Consider the following 23,537-nt stretch of genomic DNA (forward strand, 5'->3'; position numbering starts at 1 on the left):
GCGAGAAGGCTGGACCGAGATCACGTGCCCAGAAAGAGGCGGGAGCGGGTCGAGCACGCCCTCTGGCGGTCGGTGGGGAGAGGTGCCGCGACTTGGTGCCCTGAAATTGGCTTTCCTCCTCTTCCCGTCCCCAACTTTTTCCCTTGGCGCCATCCACTGAGAAGCTGCATAGCCTAATCCTAGCAATTCTGACTTTCTGAAGGCTTGACAAAATTGAGTGAAGAAGTACGAACTGTTTGATAAAATTCTCTTTGTCAAAAGCAAACTGAATTTTCCGATCTCGTTGATGCAGCATACAGCTGTCCTCCAAGGCTCCCTCGCCCGGGGAACTACATGTGTAGATCATTTTAGCTGGCTGGGGTTAAATATTACACAGGTTACATTATCTTGCGATTCTTATCACAAAATGTTTCTATCAAACCAGAGTGGTAAAATCCATTAGGATGATTCCACCTCAAAGCGACCCTCCACTAGCCCCTCACAAAAGACAGCCCGCCTGCATGTCCATCCTGAGGTTTCTGAAGGCAGGCATGAAGGAAACAGCCAAAGGCATTGAGGCAGAAGACTCTGTCTTAGGAGGGCTGAATGCTTCTCCCGACCCCACCACACCCTCTTATCACAAGGCTGGTTGATAAGCCTGGCTGTGTGCTCAGTCCTATCCAACTCTGCAACCCCATGGACTGTAGCCTCCATCCTCTGCCCATGGAATTTTCCAGGCAAGAATACTGGAGTGGGTTGCCATTTTCTACTCCAGGGTATCTTCATATACACACATCTCAAAAAAATAAAAGGGATTACTGGATGGGACAAACCGTGTTTATTATAGTCTAGGGTTTATAAAAAGAGATTGGAAAACACATGGAATTAGAAAAAACAACTTGAACAGCAAACACTGGTAAACACAGTACATCTGTGACTACAAGGCGGAGAAATCCAAGTGGAAATTTGGCTAGGGTACATGGTTTGGGGCACGTACTCAATAGGAGGTCTTTCCAGTTGAGCATGAAAGCCCATGGATAGGAGCACACCCAGTACTGACTCCTGTCAGGACAACCTGGTATCTGTATCCAAGCCAAGCAAATCCAGTCCTGAGGAACTGGAGTATGTGTTCAGCAGAATGTGCCAATGCCCTCTGAAACAGAAGGTGGTCTAGCAGAAACTGTGGAGTCACAGCATTGTAATATGATGACGAGAGAAGGAAAGTAAAACAGGGAGTCACTAAGTATCACTTAAACTCATGATGCCATGTTCAAGGAAGAAAATAAAAGGCAGGCAGGAGGAATCAGCATTTTCAAGAAGCCGGGTCTGCACACCCTGCTGATTCTCAACAGTAATGTCAGCACACCTTAGGAGGTTCAATTATGAAAAATCATTAGAGGCTAACTTGCAGGGTCTTTTATTCCAGAAAAGGACCTTTCTGCTTTCAGGTGGGTTATGGAAAGGAAGCTGACACCATACTGAGCTACCAGGCGTGCTTCCTGGCTCCCCTTAGAGGGAGCTGTGGCCCTAGAGATCCAAATGCTGAGGGTGCAATTTCTGTAGCCAGAGCAGCAGTGCTGCAATGCAAAAGCAGATGGTGCAGCTTGAGTGCTTAGAAACCTCATTCACTGAAGAATCATGTTCCAGAGATATTGTTAGTCAAACGCAGCACAACTGTTGATCTGTTCTGCCCAACTTTCTGAGGAGGCTCTAACTCCTGTCTGAGCTTTGCTTTGAGAGGTTCATAGGAAATTCACCGAGGGTGATAACATGATATATCAATACTGTAAAACTGGGTTTATTTGGGGAAAAAAAAAAGATTTCTAGAAGAAGAAAGTCACATCAGCACCTGCCAGAATAACTCCCGCCCACTTCCTCACCATCCAGAGGAGTCTCATTTAGGGTCATGGCCTAACCTGCAAGAGATGTGAAACACAAATTAAGTTTTTAACAATGCCTTAATCCCGAGAGATTAAACTGAGAGGCCACAGCATTTCCACCACCTAGAAGTTCAGGCATCCAGTCTCTTTGAGATCCTTGAGCTTCAGGCAGAAAAGAAGAGGAGGAAAAGCCCACTAGACCCAGGTCTGGGGCAAAGGAAGATGCTTTACTGTTTCCATTCCTCAGGGACAGTCATCTTTGCAATGGAATAATGTTGCAGCTGGAAGAAAAAAAGGAAAGAAACAGTATGTAAGTTTGGTGGCTCCGTTCAGGAAGATCAGAAGTGATCCCTTCTGAGCTTTTCACCTACATGCTTTCTCATTCATTCAACACAAACACCCAGTTAATGAAAGACAAAGAGTGACCAGGGCTCCCTTCATCTCCACACCTGCAATCTCAATCCTGCCAAAAAGATTCATCATGAGTTGCTACAGGTAATCTGGAAATTCCCTTCCTTCCCCGACGACCCCACCTCCTGCCTACAGCTTTATGTCTAACAAGCAAGCAGCAAACACTGCAGTGTGAATGAATGGACACAGATACTTTACCCCAGCAGTCCTTTTCCTGCCCAGCGTGTTGGCACGAGTCTAAGCTGGTGTTTCTCCCCTCTGCGCATCACTGTCACATTCAGGGGCTTCTGAAAGGAAAATAAGCTCATTTTATGTTCAGCCTCCTTAGCATTCAAAGAGATTCAGGCTAGAAGGCTGAGATACTTGGTGGGGGGGGAGGCGGGGGCGGTTGTTTGTTTCATTTTTTGCCAACCAGATTGGTAAGGAGGCTTTAAAAAAATATTTTTTTTGCTTTTATTTATTTATTTGGCTGTGCCAGGTCTTAGCTGCAAGATATGGGATGTAGTTGCCTGACCAGTGATCGAACCTGGGCCCCCTGTATTGGGAGTACAGAGTCTTAGCCACTAGACCACCAGAAAAGTCCCAGGATGCTTATTCTAAACATAATTTCTGCAACTGGCAAGAATGTGGGGGGACTTGGCACTCTGGGGGGAGCCAGTGGGGCTACAGATTTGGTACCATCCTCCTGGAGAAACATACCTCCCCAACAACAACAACAAAATCTTTAAAAGGTACATACAAGATATCTTTTGCAAAAGTACAAGATGATAAAGAAACAAAGCATTCATCCCGGAGTATTTAAAAATTCCAAAAACTGAAAACACCCAAAATACCCCTCAATAAGGTATTGTTCAAATATAGTACAGTGAATAAGTAGGTTTAGTAAAAATAAAACCAGCAAAGCATGAATCCATGAATATATGTCCTAAAAGGTCCCATGTGTTATAAATCAACTATATTCTTCAGGGACTTCCCTGGGGGTCCAGTGGTTAAGAATCTGCCTTACAATGCAGGGGACATGGGTTCAATCTCTGGTTGGGAAAGCAAGTTCCCACATGCTGCATGGCAACCAAGGTTGCTCACTGCCACTACAGAGCCTGTGCTCAACAAAGTCCCCGTGTGCCCCAACTAAGACCCGAGGCAGCTAAATAAAATAATTAAAAAAAATAAATCACCTCTCCTTTAATTAAAAATAATAGAAATTTTGAGACTTCCCTGGTAGTCAATGGTTAAGACTCCTCGTTCCCAATGCAGGGAGCCTGGGTTCGATCCCTGGTCAGGGAACTAGATCCTGCATGCCACAACAAAGATCCCAGGTAACCACAACTAAGACTCAATGCAGCCAAATAAATACATATTTTTAAAAATAATAATAAAGTATACAATTCAGTGGGTTTTAGTAAATTCAGAGATTGGTCCAACCATCACCACCTAATTTCAGAGTATTTCCATCACCCAAAAAGAAACTCCGTGCCCATTAGCAACCACTCTCTAGTCCCTCCTCCCCAACCCCTGGAAACCACCTCTCTACTTTCTGTCTCTATGGATTTGCCTCTTCTGAACATTTCATATAAATGGAATTCTAAAATATGTGGCCCTTTGTGTCTGGCTTCTTTCACTTAGCACAAATTCTTTCAAGGATTGTTACTGTTATAGGATATCAGTACACCATTCTTTTTTTATGGTTGAATACACACTATTTTTATTAAAAAGAAATATTGTTTTAAGATTTTTTTTTCCTTTGAAAATACATGCATGTGATCCAGAAACTCACCTTTAAAAACTTATCTACAGAAACAGAGATTTGTCTACAAGGGTGTTAATTTCCAAGTTTCCATAAAATTGGAAACTCCCTAAATGTCTAACAATAGAATGCTATGGGGTTAAAAAAAGATTTTATTTTTCCAATTCACAGAGCAGACCATGGAAACCCAGATCCATGATTCTCAAGCTGAGCTCTGGTTCTAGGAGGACCCAGGGCCCTGAGAGTGTGATACTGCCCCCACCCCACCTCCAGCCCATCCCAGCAGTTCAACTTATCTGTTTGATATATTGGAATTTATATTCTTTAGAATGAAATTTCCTACAAAATGTTCAATAACTGCCTTTATCAAAAAGGACTCATGCAGTATTATTAACTAGTCACCACGCTGTGCAATATGGAATAATACTCTCTTGCATATTTGAAAGTTGCTCATCTTAAAAGTACACATCACAAAAAAAAACCTTGTAACTACTATGTATGGTGACAGATGTTAACTAGACTTATTGTGGCAATCATTTCGCAAAATATAGAAACATTGAATTATTATGTTTTACACCTGAAAATAGTATTCATATAATGTTATATGTCAATTACACCTCAGTGTTAACAAAAACAGATTTTTTTAGCTATAAATAGCCTAAGACTGTATTTAACTAGAAGAGACAGATTAGAAACCAGTAGCTATTATGAGTAACCACCAAAAACTGGAAACAACCTAAATGTCCCATGCTGGGAAAATGGATGAAGAGTCTGGGGGTCATTATGCAATGGATTACTACTCAGTGGTGAAAAGGGATGAACTACAGATGCAAATGCCCGCTTGGAAGAACTGCAGATGCAGGACGCTGGGTGAAAGTAGCCAGACTTACAGGACTTTTTTTCAGCTGTGCCACATGGCATGCAGGGTCTCAGTTCCCTGACCAGGGACTGAACCTGCACCCCGTGCAATGGAAGCACAGAGTCTTAACCACTAGACTGCCAGGGAAGCCCCTTAAAGGGCTTTATACTACGCAGTTTCACTTATGCAACATTTTGGAAAAGGTAAAGCCACAGGAGTGGAGCACAGATCCGTGGTTTCCTGGGCATGAGGCATGGGGAGAAGTTAACTACAAAAGGATGAGGCCATTTTGGGTTGCAGAACTGTGGCGTATCTTCATTTGGTGATATTTACATACACATACAGTTGTCAAAACTCACAGAACTACACACTGAAAAGGGTGAATTCTGCTGTGGGTACATCAGGCCTTAACTTAATCAAAGCATCCAGTAGCTCTGTATGCTAATGCACAAAGAACCTGTCCCTGGAAGAACACAGTTGGAAAGCAGCTGCTTTTGGAGGAAAGGAAATGAACCTGGAGGAGAGGGAAGTTTTTCATTATGTTTTCTCGTCCTGTTTTTGCCATTAGTAAGTATTACCTCTTCCAGGGGGTAAAAAAAAAAAAAAAAAAGAGAGAGAGAGACATATTTACAACACAAACCAGTAACAATGAGCCCAGACAACTACAAAGTTTAAAAGTATTGTTACATGTAGCAAGGTACCCAAGAAACATGAGTAAATTCTAACACACTAGCAAGCTGGGGAGGTGGGGTGGGGAAGAATGAGTGAAAAACAGAGACTCTGGTAAAAATAACACAATGCATCATCTCTAGAAACCTCACTAAAATGGTGATGGGACAGTAAAGAGATGACAAAGGTGTAAAGCCACAGTGATAAATAAATGCTTCGAAATTCTTTCCTTCTAGAGTTAAAGCCTAATTCCTTTCCTTTTGAGTGAGGAATGGACTTGCTTCTAACAAATAGAAGACTGGAATTGATAGTGTGAATCTTCAGAGACTGAGTCAGAAGGCGCTGCTCTCAGCTCTCTGCTCTCACTTGGACTGCCCACTCTGCGAGAAGCCAGCCGCCATGCTACGGGGGCACTCAAGCAGCACTGTGGAGGCCCACATGCTGAGGACCTGAAGTCTCCTGCCAACAGCCACGTGAGTGAGGCACCTCGGACACAGATTTTCTAACCTCGGTCAAGCCCTCAGATGACGGCAACCTCTGCTTTCATCTTGATCACAACCTCATGAGAGACCCTGAACCAAAACCACCCAGCTACATGACTCCTGGACACTGCCTGACCCCATACTGTATGAGCTAATAGATGCTTGAAGCTTCAAGTTGCTGAAGTTTTGGGGTGATTTTTTTCACTCACCAATACACCTTTTCTGGCAAAGGGTTAAAGAGAAGCAGAGCAGGACAAATGGATTTGTTCTAGGAAACCCCAGAAAGGTGCCGAACAAACAGACCAAAGAAACAAAGAATCCCACATATAAAAATCATATAACAGATGTGGCAATATAAAAGAGTGGGTAAAGTACTAACTTTTCAATACACAATACTGGAACAACTACTATCCATTTGGGGAAAAAAATATGTCTGAGACCCTGCTTCACACCATTCACAAAAATTAATTTCAGATGAACTATGAATCCAACAGAAATGAAAACATATGTGCACACACAAACTTCTATAGAATGTTCACAGAAGCATTAGTCTATAATAATATCCCAAAAGTGGAAACAACCTGAATATTCGTCAACTAATGAATGGATAAAGTATGGCCTATCCATACAATGGGATACTATTTGGTCATAAAACGGAATGAAGTATTGACATATGCTACAACATGGATGAATATTGAAAACACTACACTAAATGATACATATATATCACTTAGTATATATACAGGATATATCACAGTATATATGTGTGTATATATATATACAGTATAAATCACATACTATATGATCCTATTTACATGAAATATCCAGAATAAGCAAGACTGTGGAGAAGGCAATGGCAGGCAACCCACACCAGTACTCTTGCCTGGAAAATCCCATGGAGGGAGGAGCCTGGTGGGCTGCAGTCCATGGGGTCGCGAAGAGTCAGACACGACTGAGCGACTTCACTTTCACTTTTCACTTTCATGCATTGGAGAAGGAAATGGCAACCCACTCCAGTGTTCTTGCCTGGAGAATCCCAGGGACGGGGGAGCCTGGTGGGTTGCCGTCTATGGGGTCACACAGAGTCGGACACGACTGAAGTGACTTAGCAGCAGTAGAGACAAAGAGTAGTTTAGTGGCTGCCAGGGGTTGGTAGGTATGGGGAAAATGGGAGTGACTGCTAGTGGGAATGAGGCTTTTTTCTGAGGTGATTGTAAAAAATAATAAATAAATAAAAATTTTAAAAATAAATAAAACTGATTGTGGTGATGTATGCCCAACTCTACCAACAGACTAAAAATGAGTAAATTATGCACTTTAAATGGGTGACCTGGAAGGTATGTAAATTGTACCTCAGTCAAACTGTTATAAAAAATAATAATAAAAGATACACGCCAGATGGATTAAAGAAAAGCTAAAAACAAACCAATAAAAGCACTAGAAGACTTTCTTGAAGGAAATACAAGCCATAAAGTGCAAAACTAATGAGTTTGATAAAAAACAAAATTATAAACTTCCATCTAAGTACAGACCGAATGAAGGTGTCAGTCAGTGTGGAAATGAGGGCCTGACCTCTAGCAGGGCACCGACACCAGCCAAATGCTTCTGGGCCCAATGCCTGCCAGAAATCAGGGGGATAAGCATTCTAGGCGGAGGGAACAGCCAAAAGGCCCTGTGCGGGAAGGACTGTGCTTGGGTAACAGCCCCCCGAGGGCAGCTGGCCCACACCCCGGCCACAGCTCCTGCCCTGGCAGTTCCGGGGTCACTGGTCAGACTCCACATGCCCTCCAGCTCACCCCCTCACTGTGCTGGACCACACTGCCGATGTTCTGCAGTGACTGGAAGTTCTGGGTGTTCACAGAGCCAAACTCCAGAATCTCATCATCCACTTGCAGACCCTAAAGAGAGAAGAGAAAACAGGAAGTCAGGAGAGAGCTTCAGTGTGCTTCACCCTCTCAGACAGTCCTAACTTAATGCACGCATGTTCAGTGGGAATCTGCTGTATGGCACAGGGAGCTCAGCTCGGCGGTCTGTGGTGGCCGAGAGGGGTGGGATGGGAGTTGGGGTGGGAGGGAGGCTTACGAGGGAGGGGATATATGTATATGTATGGCTGATTCACTTCACTGTACAACAGAAACACAATGCTGTAAAGCAATTATACTGATTTTTTTTTTTTAATGAGCATGTTTTCCACAGAGAAGAATGGCAGGCACAAAGCAAAGAGGTTAGGATTTAGATACATCGGGCAGGGAGGGGCAGCACACAACTGGGCCAGCTCCTCCAGGGGTTCCTCCAGGCACAAAGTGAGCAAAAGGTGGCCGGTCAGGTCTGCCCAGTGCCTGGTGAAAGCTGGCAGTGGTGCAGGCCTTGAGGAACACGGGGCAAAGCTCTCTGGTCCTGGTCCTGGCCCTGACCCAGGTGCAGGGGCAAGGAGTGGCAGGCCAATCTGGCTTACTTTGTTCAGGAGTCAGCATTGAGACACATTTGCCCTAGAAGGCCTCATTCTAGCAGCCAGGGGCACAACGCTGACCCAGGACAAGAGTGACCCTCAGAACACAGATCACAGTTCCTCCATCCCTTCCACAAATACTCGTCACGGGTCAACGACAACTCTGTACCAGATGTTGTGTGCACTGCTGCTGCTGCTGCTGCTAAGTCGCTTCAGTCGTGTCCGACTCTGTGCGACCCCACAGAGGGCAGCCCACCAGGCTCCGCCGTCCATGGGATTTTCCAGGCAAGAACACTGGAGTGGGGTGCCATTGCCTTCTCTGTGTCGTGTGCACAGTGGTGGATAAAACATGTAACCCACAGTCTTACGATCACTAAAGATGACTGGCAGGACCCAATTCTGCCTTCTAGAAGCTATGTGTCCTGGCAAAAAGTACTTCAGGGGTTCGAGGCTTTTCCCCATGGATGAAATGGTACCTACTCTAGAGGGTGGCTGTGGGATTCAACATAAATTGCAGCTCTATATAAAAATCTGTATGTCATGTTCACAGAGGCATTATTCATAATAGCCAGAAAATGGAAACGAACTGATGAATGCATAAACAAAGTGTGATCTATCCAGACACCATACTATACTCAGAAAAAGGAATGAACATGGGAGAGAGATAAATTGGGAGATTATATACAACTATGTATAAAATAGATAACTAATAAGAATCTGCTGTATAGCACAGGAAACTCTACTCAGTACTCTGTAATGGACTGAATGGGAAAAGAATCCAAAAAGGAGTGGATATATGTATATGTATAACTTCTTCACTTTGCTATATACCTGAAACTAACACAACACCATAAATCAACTATTCTCCAGTAAAAAACTTTAGAAAATGAAAAAGGAATGAAGTTGACATACATGCTCCAACACGGACAGACCTTGAAAACATGATACTAAAAGGGAGAAGCCAGACACAGAGGACCACATATTGTATGATTCCATTCACTCATATATGCAATGTCCAAAGCAGGCAAATTCATAGAAACAGAAAGCAGACTGGTGGGAGCCAGGGGTTAAGGGAGATCGGGGGTTGAGGTGTAATGCCTAATTGGTTTCTTTTCAGAACAATGAAAATATTCTAAAATCTGACTCCTAATTGTTAATACACCAAAAGCCACTCAATCATATATGTACCTTAAATGGATAAAAGTTACGGCATATGACCTATATCCCAATTAAAGCTGTTAAAACTTGTCAAAACACACCAGGCGAGCTCACTTGGCAGGACACCTGTTGCAAAGCAAGGGCTCAGTAAGTGGCAGCTATTGTCACTCTCCTGCCTGTTACTCAACGCCCAGTGAAAATCAGGCCCAGGAAGAGAGCCTCCTTCCCTCTTGGGACATCTATCGCCTTCCACCTTGTGGCCCAGGGTTTCCCTCATGGCTCCTTGAGTGGGCAGCAAGGCCTAACTCCTGCTGGCCCTCCCTGGTGTCTGCTGCCCTGGAGACAGTGTGGGTCTGTCTGTCCACAGTGCCCCAGCCTCAAGTCCACCTCAAGGCACCCTCAGGCTGTGAGCTCAGGGAGTCAGCCCTGGCTTACTGCGATGCTGGCGGGGGAGCCGGGGCTGACACTGTTCACTTTGGCGAAGGCCTGGGCAGGGCTGAGGCCCTGGCTCTGGTCGCGGCTCAGGGCCTCCCTGTGGGCTTCGGCCAGGTCCCGGGCCTGCTTCTCCTTGTCGCGAGCATGCAGCTGGTGTAGGGCGTCTTCCACCTGCTTCATCACCGCCTTGTGGTCATTCTGCAGGCCTGAAGGAGAGCATCGTATCAGGGGCCAAGAAAAGACAGCAGAGGACATGAGACATGTCCCCTACATTCATTCACTAAATATTTAATGAGTGCTTATTTTATCCCAGAGGTTGAGCCAGACACTGAGGACTCATCTACAAACAAGACAGAGGGGCTGTCCTCATGAAGCTTACAGTCCTGCAAGAAGAGCAGCCAAGGGATGAGTGATTCCAATGACACCTGATGACCACGATGCGGGCTGACCCGCCCATGGGCCCTGACCTGGCTCGTCTAGAAGATCAAGGAAGGCCTGCCAAAGGTAGCACCAGTTCAGTGGAGGCCTGACAGGTGAGCAGGAGGAGGGACTCGTCCAGCTGAATCCATGGCCACAAGCTCAAGCGTACACAAGGGGCAGCGCCATGAGCAAGCGACCAAGTGAAGCAGGCTGGAGCCAAGGAGGACCTCACTTTTCTCTTAATGCTTCCAGAAGATGCCCCATCTAGCAACACACGACTGGTGGTGCTCAGCATGGGAGAGGCAACAGTGAAAACAGCTGGAAACCAGGAGTTTGGGGATGAAATCCTCTGATTTTTTTCAGTATTGCCAGTTAACTCAAAATGTCGGGAACAAAGTAAGTCGAGTAAGCTGTCTCTGCAGGCCAGCCCAGCAGAGAGGCTGGGGTCTGGGTAACTTTTTTTTTTTTTACCTAAAGACAACTTATACCAAAGTATGCTGCAGACAGAGTCAAGATTCACACAGGTAAAACAGAAGTCATCAAGGGGATAAAGTAGGACTTCCCTGGTGCGCCAGTGGTTAAGAACCCGCCTGCCAATGCCGGGGACACGGGTTTGATGCCTGGTCTGGGAAGATTCCACATGACATGGGGCAATTGAGCCCGTCTGCCACAACTACTGAAGCCCAGCCCCGAGAGCCCATGCTCAGCAACAAGAGAAGCCACTGCAGCGAGAAGCCAGCGCGCTGCGGCGAAGAGGAGCCTTAGAGAAAGCCCGAGTGCGGCAACAAAGGCACAGTGCAGCCCAAAAGCTAATAAAGTGGGAGGAGTAATGCAGATGATCAGCTCCCTTCTATGTGATATGCCCTTGCTGTAGAAATCATTGGGTGCCTAGCTGTGGCAGCATGAAAAGTGGCCCCAAGGAAGGATGTTCACATCCTAAATCCAGACCCTGTGAATCTGCTACTTGACATGGCAAGGGAGGCTGTACAGGTGGGATTAAGTTAAGGGCCCTGAGATGGGAGGCTATCCTGGATTATTCAAGGGGTAGCCCAGGGTGATCACAGGCGTCTTTATCAGTGAAAGAGGGAGACAGGAGAATGAGAGAAAGACGTGTTGACAGCCTCAGAAACCGGAGAGAAGTGACCAGTGGCTTTGAAGATGGAAAGGCTACAAGTCAAGGAAGGTGGGCAGCTGTTAGAGGCTGGAAAAGACAAAGAAATGAATTATCTGGAGGGAACACAGCTCTGTTGACACCTTGATTTTAGCATAGTGAGACCCACGTGGACATCTCACTTCCAGAAATGTAAGATAATACATTTGTGACTTTTTTTTTAGGGTTTTTTTTTTTTTTTTTATGTGGGCCATTTTTAAAGTCTTGACTGAATTTGTTACAATATTGCTTCTGTTTTATGTTTTGGTTTTTTTTTTTGGCCACAGACGTGTGAAATTTTAGTTCCCTGACCAGGAATCAAACCCACACCCCCTGCACTGGAAGGGCAAAGTTTTAACCACTGGACCACTAGGGAAGTCACAATTTGTGACATTTTAAACCACTAAGTCTGTGACGATTTGTTACAGCAGAAACAGAGGTCGAATAAACTACCCAACCTCTATTCACTCTCTCTGTTCCTTGATAATAAACACATACATACATACTATACTGTTGTTTAGGTGCTAAGTCATGCTCAACTCTTTGCAACCCCATGGACTGTAACCTGCCAGCCTCCTCTGTCCATGGGATCTCTCAGGCAAGAATACTGGAGTGGGTTGCTATTTCCTTCTCCAGGGATACACTATATACACTTATATACATAAGACATTTTACTTAAGATAGCAACATGCCCACTGTGGGTACATTTCTTGCAGGCAGGGGAGCCTATACGAGGAAAGCAGAAACTGATGCAGGACGTGGGCATGGGACTTGCAGGACAGATCCTTAACAGGAGGTGTACCAGCTGGCACAGGAGCTTGTGTCCTTCCTACCTTCTTCCTCCCCTTTCTTCCCGCCTGCCACATGGATATGGTGACCCTGAAGATGGACAAGATTTCCTAAGGATGGCAGAGCCTGGGTTTCTGAAGACTAGCCCTGCACGGCCGACCTCCAAATGTCTTTACTGAGGGACTGAGCTATTTTCTGCTTGAATGTCCATAGTCGGGTCACTATCATTAACAGCAAAACATACTTCCTCACATGTAACTGATTTGATTGGGATTGTAAGCCATAGCTGCCTTGGGTTTCTGTTGTTACTACAATAAAAGTTTCCACAATGAAGCAAGGTTCCTAAAAGCAAAATGAAAAATGAAACCACAGGACTTCTCTGGAGGTCCAGTGGTTAAGACTCCATGCTTCCAATGCAGGGAGCATGGGTTTGATCCCTAGTCAGGGAGCTAAGATCCCACATGCCACATGGTGAGGCCAAAAAATAAAACAAACTTTTAAAAAGGGGATTTAAAAAAAAAATGAGACCATAAATATAGACCCCTAGAGTCTATCCCATTCCCATAGTTCTCAGTCTCTCCATGGGGACAAGGAGATGATCTCATCAAGGGAGAGGAGAGGGAAGCAGGCATATGGAATACTGGTGACTTCTTTGTGCCCTGTACACCTCCTGCTGCAAGGTGGGGAACATCCCCAGCCAGGGTCACTCACAGATAATGTTGTGCCTTGCAGTTCGGACTTGGTACAGGTCCACATCTGCCCGGGGGTAGCCCTCGCAGTCCACCAGTGGCTCGTTCATCCCGATGCCTTTTTGCTGGAGGGAAGATACAAGGTCAGGAAGATTTTACAGGTATGAAGTCCTCAAGCTCTCCTTCCCCTGACTCTGCCCCTCTGCAGTCGTGACAAAGGTGCCAGTGACCACAGCGGCCATGTATGGATCACTTCGCACAGACCGGGCCCTCTCCCACGCCCTCCCGCCACTGCCCTCGCAGGTGGGCACCATTGTTTAGCTGACTTTTAACAACACCAGTAATGAGTGGACCCACTCTCTTTTCTGACATTAGAGCAGTACAGATAAAACTAATGACTCCTTTGAGCATCACCCTCAAGGTCAATTGCTACCTCAACTCCTCCAGACCCTCCCTCCTATGGGCAGCTGACACCTGGCTGGTGACCTTGGAGGTTAGAGGAGGGTAAAAACCCCCAAGAGCACCCAGCTGAGGCAGGACTTTGGTTCTTCTGAAAATAAAGAGAGATCTGAAGGGACCTTCAAACAGGCCTTTCATCCCTGGAAGGATACACTGATATTACCAGTTGCCATCTGGGGTAGAGGAAAGGGGTGGCTGGGGACAGGGAAGGGAGAGAGACTTTCCAACTTATATCCTATTGTAAACATTGAATTTTGACCATGGCAATGTACTCCCTATTGAAAATAATACATCTGTTATAATGGTTTGTTTCTTTCAGCTGTGCTGCATGGCTTGTGGGATCTTAGTCCCTGATCAGGAGCTAAACCTACGCCCTCAGCAGTGAAAGCAGAGTTCTAACCACTGCATCACCAAGGAATTGCCATTTTCATATTTTTAAAGTCTTTTCCTACCTAAATCAGAGCATGGTGCACAACAGCAATGAATCATATTATATGACATACAGCTGGGTTTTTGCAGACTTTGATTTCAAGTTCAATTCTGCCACATACAAGCTGGGTATCCTTGGTTAATATGTTCACCTCTCTGGGCCTCAGCTTCCTCAATTATAAAATGGGAAAAATGACACTCGCCTCACTTCACACCTGTTCTGAGAATTAACTAATTGACCTACGTAGGGTGCTTAGCACGGTGCCACACACATTCACAGTGGTGAAGAGCAGCCCCCAAAAAGATATGTCCCAGTCCTAACCCTGAGAACCTGTGAACGTGACCTTATTTGGAAAAATGATCTTTGCAGATATAATTAAGTAAAGGATCACAAGAAGAGATCTTCCTGGATTTCGGGTGGCCCCTATATCCAACGATGGGTATCCTGATAAAAGAAAGGAGAAGGAGAAATGGGACAGAGAGATGCAGAAAGTAGGCCACGAAGACAGAGGCAGGGATTAGAGAGACACTGCCACCAGCCAAGGATGGCCAGGAGCCACCAGAATTTAGGAGAGAGGCAGGGAATGGCTTCTCCCTCAGAGCTCCAGAAGGAATCAAACCTACCAACTCCTTGATTTCACACTGCTGGTCTCCAAAACTGAGAGAGGATAAACTTCTGCTGTTTTAAGCCACCAAGTTTGTGATCATTTGTTATGGTGACCCCAGGAAACTAATACACACAGAAAGTAATAAATGAGGGCTGTAATGATCAGCACAGAGACTAACTGCTGAGCATACACAGGTTCCAAGGGGAGGGATTCCATTCACTTCTCTCCCTTTCCTTCTGAAAGCCTGTGGGTTACACTTACTGTTTTCTGTTCATGGGGAAGGGGGTCTCATATACTCCCTTAACCCAGGACTCTCTATAGATACGGTATAAATGTGCCAGGGGCTAAATATCTGTATCTGCCTCCTGTATGGTCACAATGATTAAGAGTTGACTGGCCTTCCTGATTGCAGTAAGGCAATACTGCATCAGAGACTGGTTTCCAACGTTGGGACCTGGGCCACTGGCAATTCATATACAAGGCATTTAATAACCCTGAATCTAAAATACTTATTCCCTTTCCAAATATCATCAATCCTCCAGTAGTCAAGGAAAAAGTCGTGTTGGTCTCCATATTATCTCCAGATCACTTGTTATATCTGGGCCTCTCCATTTTTAAAAACAGCTTTATTCAGATATAATTCATACACTATGCAATTCACCCATTTAAAGTGTATAATTCTGAATTTCCCTGGCAGTCTGCTGCTGCTGCTAAATCGCTTCAGTTGTGTCCGACTCTGTGCGACCCTACAGACGGCAGCCCATCAGGCTCCCCCGCCCCTGGGATTCTCCAAGCAAGAACACTGGAGTGGGTTGCCATTTCCTTCTCCAATGCATGAAAGTGAAAAGTGAAAGTGAAGTCACTCGGTCGTGTCAGACTCTTAGCGACCCCATGGACTGCAGCCTACCAGGCTCCTCTGTCCATGAGATTTTCCAGGCAAGAGTACTGGAGTGGGGTGCCATTGTGGTTAAGAATTCTGTGCTTCCACTACAGGGAGCACAGTTTCCATCATTGGTCAAGTAACTAAGATCATGCTGCGTGGTGCAGCCAAATAAATAAATGTACCATTCAGTGGTTTTTAGAATATTCATAGAATTATGAAATCATCACCACAATCAATTTAAAAACACTTTCACCACCGTCCAAAAAGAAACTCTGACCCACTAGCAGCCACTTCCATCTCCCCCTCCCCTCAGCCCCTGGCAACCACGAATCTACCTTCTGTCCATGAATTTGCCTATTCTAGATCTTTCATATAAATGGAATCATAAAATGTGTGGTCTTTTGTGATGAATTTCTTTCACTTAGCTTTCAAAGTTCATGATCTTTTGTAGCATATGTAGCACTTCACTGTTTTTTATTTAAGTAATATCCCATTGTATGGACAGACCACATTTCATTATCCATTCATCAGGTGACAGATACATGGATAGATCACCTTTTGGGGGGGATCACTTTCATTAGTTCATATTTAAGGAAAGAGATTCTTATGTTTTCATATGCTGTGAAGTTACAAAATTTCCTTTAAAAATAAGATTAAGTAAAAAAATATGGGTTAACTTAAAGGAAAATAACAAGGGAGTAACAGTACAGGAGGTATACAGACACAGCATCCTGTCTGCAGTAGAAAAATAACTCAGGTGTGAGAAACCACTTGAAAGCACAGATTCTGGATTCCCTAGGCATAAGATCTAAATCTCATCTTGTGACTTCCCCTTTCTGAGCCCCAGAGTAACATACCAACTTCACAGAGCAGTTAAGAGGATTCCAGGATATAGCATACACATAAACCAGCTCAATTCAGGCACACAGTCAGCACCCAGTAAAAGGGTACCCTGGCCTCCACATGATACTTCATCTTATAAGCATCACCTACATTGCACTTCATCCACCCTGTATAGAATGTAATTCATTTACTCTTCCTCGGCAAATTGATTTGTGGTTTTACGCTAGGTGGCTTAAGAAAAACTGTATCCGTTTTGGAGCCAGAGAGGCCTGAGAACTAATCCCGTCACAGCCACTTCCGACGTACAGGACCCTAGGCAAGGGTTTGCCCCACTCTTGGCCCCAGTTTCCTCCTTATACCGTAAGGATAATAAACCTTTCCTGTTATGTTCTTACACCAGTGGCATCAGCATCGCTGGGAATTTGCAGAAATGCAGTAGCTGTTCCCACACACCCGTGCATCATCAGAATCTGAATTTTAACAAGATAGCCAGGTGATTCGCGTACACATTAAAGTTTAAGAAGCTCTAAGGTAAAGTGGTTACAGGACATCTGGTAACTGTACGACCGATGCCAGAGATGATTATCACCCTGCCTCTGCAAATTTATTAGCCCTGAAAGAGGCGGACACGACTGAGCGACTGAACTGAACTGCGACTTCAGGCAGGTTTAAGTAATGTCTCTTTCTCCATCCCTAAAATGGGTGAAATAATAGAACTCACCTCAAAAGATTATTGGGAGGATTAAATGCGTTAACCAATGTGAAGCGTTTAACACAGCTCCCAGTGAGGGCTCCATAAACGCTTGCTAGAACATCGATTCGAATCCTTCCTAGTTATTCACGTTACTTGCCTCATTGCCCGGCCTGGGGCCGCGTCAGGAATGCGTTGCGGGGCCTCCCAGCCCGCCCGGGAGCCCAGTTCCCACACTCACGCTCTCCAGCACTTCATAATTGGCTTTGATCTGGGCCTCGATCTCCTCCTTGCGCCGTATCAGTTCCTGAATGTCGCTGACAGTTACACCACTGGCCTCCGAGGAGCCCCCACTCTGACTCCCTGCCTTCTCCGACATTGTGCACGTCTACCCGGGACCTGGAACTGCCGGTTTCCCGGCCGCGGACGCCCGAGGAAACTGTAGCTACGGCTCCGCGCGCGGGCCAAAACACCTCGGCTGTTCGCGGGAGCCCGGAAAAGTAAAAGGTGTGGTTTTGTCTGTGGGGCGTGGTCACCAGAAACCACACCCTGCTGGAACACTTGGTCCTGTGGTAACTCTTGGCGGGAGGTATGAGGACGGATGGATTCCCAGTCCCACCCAAGCGCTGGCCCAGACCAGGGCATGATGAACTCTCTCTAGTTGACTCGCTTTCTTTTCTCATTCATTCAGCTATGTATTGAGCGCCTCCTGTATGCATGGGGCAGCGCACTGTGCGTGGCGCTCCATTTCAGCTCTGCATCTACACAGTCCTTGAGGGTTTACAAAATACTCAGATTCCTGGTTTTACAAAGCCTATAAGCTTGGGTTGAAATCCCAGCTCTTGCCTCTTACTGCCAGTAGTGGCCTAGATAAATCACTTCACTGAGCCTCCATTTCCTCATCCGTGACTTGGTTGGCTATTGATAGCAATCTATCTCATAGTGTTGACATTCATATGACATATGATATTCATATGACATAGTGTTGACCTGTTTGCAAAATGCAAACAAGTATTTATTGAATGCCTCCTTTGTGTCATACACTGTCCTAGGTGCTGGAAGGGCAAAGAAGTGAGCACTGGACTCAGTGTGTCTCATATTAAGGTCTCTATAAATATCAGTAAAAATAGTATTGATGACAACAATAATATCAATACTAATAATTTATCAAATACAACGCATTGCACTGTTCTAAGGGCCCTATGTGTATTAATTCAACAAATTTGGGACTCCCCTGGTGGTCCAGTGGCTAAGACTGTGGGCTTCCAATGCAGGGGGCCAGGGTTCAATCCCTGGTCAAGGAACTAGATCCCACATGCCTCAACCAAGAGTTTACATGTGGCAACTTAAAAAAAGATCCCGCATGCTCCAAAGATTTGAAACTCGGCGCAGCCAAATAAATTGTTTTAAAAAATTCAACAAACTCATAAACCAGGATTATTATTACTCTCATTTGACAGGTGAGAAAAATCAATGACTCACTTGCCCAGCTAGCAAAATAAGCAGCCCCAATTTGAACCCAGCTTAACCAAAAGATGACACAACCTCTTAACATGTTCCCACTGACATTTTGCACTGAAAAAGACACACCATCACCTACCTAGTAGTCAAACATGTTTGCTCTGAATCTAGTCATGAAAAACAAACAGACAAACCCAAATTGAGGGACATTCTTCAAAACAACTTGGCTGAACTCTTCAAATATGTCATTATTGTGAAATATCCACACAGAAGCTAGGCAATCACCTAGATTAAAGACTAAAGGGACTTCCTGGGGGTCCAGTGGCTAAGACTCCACACTCCCAGTGCAGGGACCCCAGGTTCAATCCTTGGTCAGGGAACTAGATGCCACATGCTGTAACTAAGAGTTCACATGCTGCAACTAAGACCTGGCAATGCCAAATAAATAAATATATTTAAAGACTAAAGAGACAAACAATTAAATGCAATATGTGAACCCTAATTAGATCTTGGTTCTCTAGAAAAAAAAAAAGAAGACTATAAAACATCCTTGGCACAGTTGGGGAAATTTGAATATGGGTAATATAGTACCAAATTTAGTTATTATATTAGCATATATTAATATATCTAGTAGTATATATTAATATAACTATATTAATACCAAATATAGTTCAATTTCCTGATTTTGATACTTGCATTGGGCTATATAAGACAATGTCCTTAGAAAATACACCCTGTAGTATTTAGGGGCACGAGAAGCAACTTATTTTCAAATGGTTCAGAAAAAAATCTGTATATATATTTGTAGATAAGAAAATGAAAAAAATGTGACAAAGTATAAATAATTGGTGACTCTGGGTGAAACACACAGGAACATTCTTTGTAATTTTGTTGCAATGTTTCTGTAACTTTGAAATTATTTCAAAATAAAAAGTTGCTAAAATAATCTCTACATAGAAAAAAGTAGAACCAATTACATTAGGCCTCCTACATTTTGTTCAATTACCTAATCACCATTTTTCTTTTTTGTGCACCAGACGGCAATGAAAGTGCCAAATCCTAAACCCCTCATCCACCAGGGAACTCTCACCTGAATTACCACTTTTAAATAAACATTTCTAACATTGATGCAAGAAAAAAAAAAGGAAACAAAAGAAAAGACAAAAGAGACACAATAACTGCAACACATAATCTTTGAATTTTTAAAAATAAAATTAAAAATACAGAAGCTTTAGAAGACATTTCTGGGACAATTGGTGAAATTTGAATATGGACTTTATATTAAGGTATATATGTGTGTGTGTGTGTGTGTATGTGTGTGCTCAGTCATGTCTGACTCTTTGCAACCCCATGGACTGTATGTTGCCCACCAGGCTACTCTGTCTATGAGATGTCCCAGGCAAGAACACTGGAGTGGGTTGCCATTTCCTTCTGCTGCTGCTGCTGCTGCTATGTCGCTTCAGTCATGTCCGACTCTGTCTCCATTATAGTATCTGGATATTAAATTTCCTCAGGAAGTTAACGATATTGTGAATGTGTCAGAAAAACCTCCTTATTCAAAAGAGATGAATGTTGAAGTGTTTAGAGGTTCAGTATCTTGGTTTCTGAAACAAATTTGCAAGTGGTTCAGGAAAAAAAGCTATGCATACAAACACATATGTATACATCTCTGTATGTATAAAAACAGAGACACAGAGAAAAAGAGGGGCAAAATGTGACAGTAGGTAAATCTCGGTGAGGGTATATTGGGTGTTCACGGAAACTATCTTGCAACTTTTCTGAGGTTTGAAATTTTTCCCAAAAAAAGGGAGGGGAAAAGATTCTCGCCTTTACCGTCAGAAACCAGAGCTATTGTTTAAGTCCCTATATTATGTTGTTATTGTCAATGTTATTACTATAATGACGTAGATCCTGTCCCTTCTATTGCCTTCATAGCTCTTAAAGCCATTCCATCACCTCCACCTCTGCTCTCATGCCATCACCCCAGATTTCTGAGGGCTCTGAATTTGTCTCAGCTTCTCACTGTCCCTTTCATCCATTCTCTGCACAGCAGCCAGAATAACCAACCCAAAGAACAACACTGTCACTCTGATGCTTAAAAGCTTTTAATGGCTTTCCAGCACCTTCTCTTATCTTTCAAGACCCTTCTGATCCCTGCTTGCCTTTTGACCCCTCCAACACATAGAGACAAAATTATTTCCAGCCACTCTAAATTGATAGTTTCTGGCCCATTTATTTATTGCTCAGTCTTTCTTAGCACTGGGTCTTAGCACCTGCAGATTCCTTCTCTAAGACATTGTCTCAGGCCAGGCTGGTTTGAGAGATCCATCTAGCTCAAATATCACCTCTCCTGAAATTCATTCTCTAACCTACCTCAGAGCTGGACTGTTCAGTGCATTTCCACCTGCTATCCTTAATGTATGTTTACCTGTGTGTCCCACGTACTTAGGACTCAGAGGATGTGGACTGAGGCTTAGCCTCAGTTGTTTGACTGAGTGGGGTTTTTGTTCATTTGGGGGGTTTTGTTTGTTTGAGGGGGGACTTGGGGGCCACCCGCACTGCATAGTATGTGGGATCTTAGTTTCCTGCCCAGGGATCAAACCCGCACCCCTTTATTGCAAGCTTGGAGCCTTAACCACTGGTCTGGCAGGGAAGTCCAAGTGAGTGTTGAATGAAGGATTCTAAGGGAACCAACAGGGAGAATAATCTGCTCCTTCCCCATTCCAATTGTTCTACAGATTAAGCTTACCTGCGGTGGCCATAGGCAAATAAGAGAGCCTTTGCTTTACAAAGCTGCCAAGATCTAGGGGAACTTACATTGTTTGCCTCTTCCAGACATCCATGTCTTTCTCATTTTCATTTCAGGAGGAGGCCAGGAGAGATGGAATTGAGATAAAGACCTAAGAGCTACCTACAATACCTGGGTGGTCACAATCATACTGCTAGCCTCCAGGACTCTGCAAATCTTCCATATTTTCCATCTGCCCTGGCCTACTGGGAACCGGAAGCCAATTACCCTAAACAGGCTGAACTCCAAGGTGTTTTGGTTTTTTCATTTTTGTTTTTTGGCTGTACCGCGAGGCTTATGGGATCTTAGTTCCCAGACCAGGGATTGAACCCAGGCCCTCGGCAGTGAAAGCATGGAGTTCTAACCACTGGACTGCCAGGGAGTTCCCCAAAACAAAACAATTTTTAAATCAATGGATTTCACATAAGAATTCACATTTTCAGCTGCTATTGAACAAAACCTGGCAAAACTGGGCCCACATTCCCGCCAGGGATAAATGGCTGGAGCTGAATAATCATTGTCCTTGTTGCCAAGGCATGAGCCCTATGACTCCACAGTCCCACCTGGCTCTTCTCTCGTCTCTGTCACTCTCCTGGCTTCTAGGGCATTTGGGTTTCAAGTTTCAGAACTAATGATTTCTCAGACTCCTATCACTATAAAAATCTTGGAGATCTCCAGATGCAGGGAGACACACGAGAAAAAAATAAATGAGAAATTTGGACTTGGAGTAGACAGAATAAATCCCAACTCTACCACTTACTAGTATGAACCACTTAGCTTCTCTAAGCCTCAGTTTCCTTAACTGTAAAATGGGTACAAAAATAACACCTACTTCGTAAGGCTTTTATATTAAATGCCAAGCACTGGACACATAATCACTCCTATCCCTGTAGGTACCAGAGACTCACCACAGCTCTCCCTAATATTCAGATATAGATAAAGGCGGTTCAGAGAGGTTAAGCAATATACTGAAGGCAACACAGCAAATCGAAGGGCAAAGCTAACTCTTCTGTTATCCTTGTGAAGAATGAAAGTCAGCTTTCAGAACTGAAGGACGGCAGATGTTCAAAAGTTTAGGGACTCTGGATGATGGGGTCACAGGTTCAGTCTGGAAGGGATCAGTGACTGATCTTGAGTAACTTCACCCTCAGTTTATGCAAATAATGGAGTGACTGACATCATAGTTGTTTGGCCAGAGAAGGGGATAGAAAACCTCTTTGATGTGCCCTGGGCCTTGATGTTATAACAGCTTCTCCTCCTCCAGGGCCACTGATGGCCTCTGCCCTTTCCTTGGCCATGGGGGCCTCCTGCTTCCTACACCTCGCACAGCAGTTCCTACTGGCTCAGGAGAGCCCATTGTGAATTCTTCAGGAAGTTTGGGAGATTTTTTTTAAGACAGCAGAGTACTTAAAATTAAATTATGTACATTAAAAATTACATTAAAAAGCAGAAAAAAGTTTAATATACACTTACAACTAAACTCTCATGAAAACAAAGGTTAAAAATGTTCAAATCTCATCACTTCCTAATTTCTTATTTTACTACATTTTCATCTTTTTTTTCTTGCCACACAGCTTATGAGATTTTAGTTCCCCAACCAGGGACTGAACCAGGGCCCTCAGCAGTAACATCACAAAGCCTTAACCACTGAACCACCAGGCGATTCCCAATTTTATTACATTTTATTACTACCTAGACTTTTGTCTATTTTTCTGTGTGATATATTACTGCACATATGATTCTCAACTTCAAGTTCAAACTACCTTCTGTTAGCAGTTTGTAACTGGCCATAAGGAGTCCTTTTATCACAGAATTCAACACTGCTACAAACTAAAGGTTAATTGTTTTATTGATTTTCTAGGGCTGGAGCACGCGAACTATATTAACTCTCAGTCCAAATATGGGTGCTTGTCTCTTTCTGCTCATTGCCTGTTTTTGCAAATAGTTTTTGTAAATAAAGTTTTATTGGCACACCATGATGCCAATTCATTTACATACTGCCTCTCACTGCTTTCGAGATACAATTGCAGAGTTGGATAGTTTTAGCAGAGGCCATATGGCCCTCAAAGCCTGAAATATGTATCACCTGGATCTTTATAGAAAATGCTGGCCAGAACCTCCTTTTGACTTTAAAAATCATTAAGTTTGGATCACAGCCTTCACATACATGTTCCTCCAATGGTTGCTAAACTTCTTGACACCTTGAAATAAAGGGATTGGTTTTGACAGTAGCAAACATAATGATATACAGGTGATCTGGT

The 23,537-nt window shown here is 44.1% G+C and overlaps 1 protein-coding gene across 2 annotated transcripts; it reads right to left on the reverse strand.

Moving 5' to 3' along the window:
* Positions 1-802: 802 nt before the first annotated feature.
* On the reverse strand, positions 803-17,539 carry PSMD9 (proteasome 26S subunit, non-ATPase 9). Of its 2 annotated transcripts, XR_011249947.1 has the most exons (7): positions 17,269-17,467; positions 13,137-13,239; positions 10,067-10,272; positions 7,821-7,922; positions 2,469-2,557; positions 1,983-2,140; positions 803-1,895 (listed from the first exon to the last, which is right to left on the reverse strand). XR_011249947.1 is itself a non-coding variant. In XM_069557797.1 (6 exons), exons 1-6 carry the CDS (start codon positions 17,404-17,406, stop codon positions 2,113-2,115), a joined length of 666 nt encoding a protein of 221 aa, XP_069413898.1. In that variant the 5' UTR covers positions 17,407-17,539; the 3' UTR covers positions 803-2,112. The 2 variants fall into 2 exon arrangements, 1 of the variants encoding a protein (XP_069413898.1); XM_069557797.1 differs by having other exon boundaries at positions 803-2,140; positions 17,269-17,539.
* Positions 17,540-23,537: the final 5,998 nt, after the last annotated feature.

This window comes from Ovis canadensis, chromosome 17 (assembly GCF_042477335.2).
Source record: "Ovis canadensis isolate MfBH-ARS-UI-01 breed Bighorn chromosome 17, ARS-UI_OviCan_v2, whole genome shotgun sequence".
NCBI classification, from domain to species: Eukaryota; Metazoa; Chordata; class Mammalia; order Artiodactyla; family Bovidae; genus Ovis; species Ovis canadensis.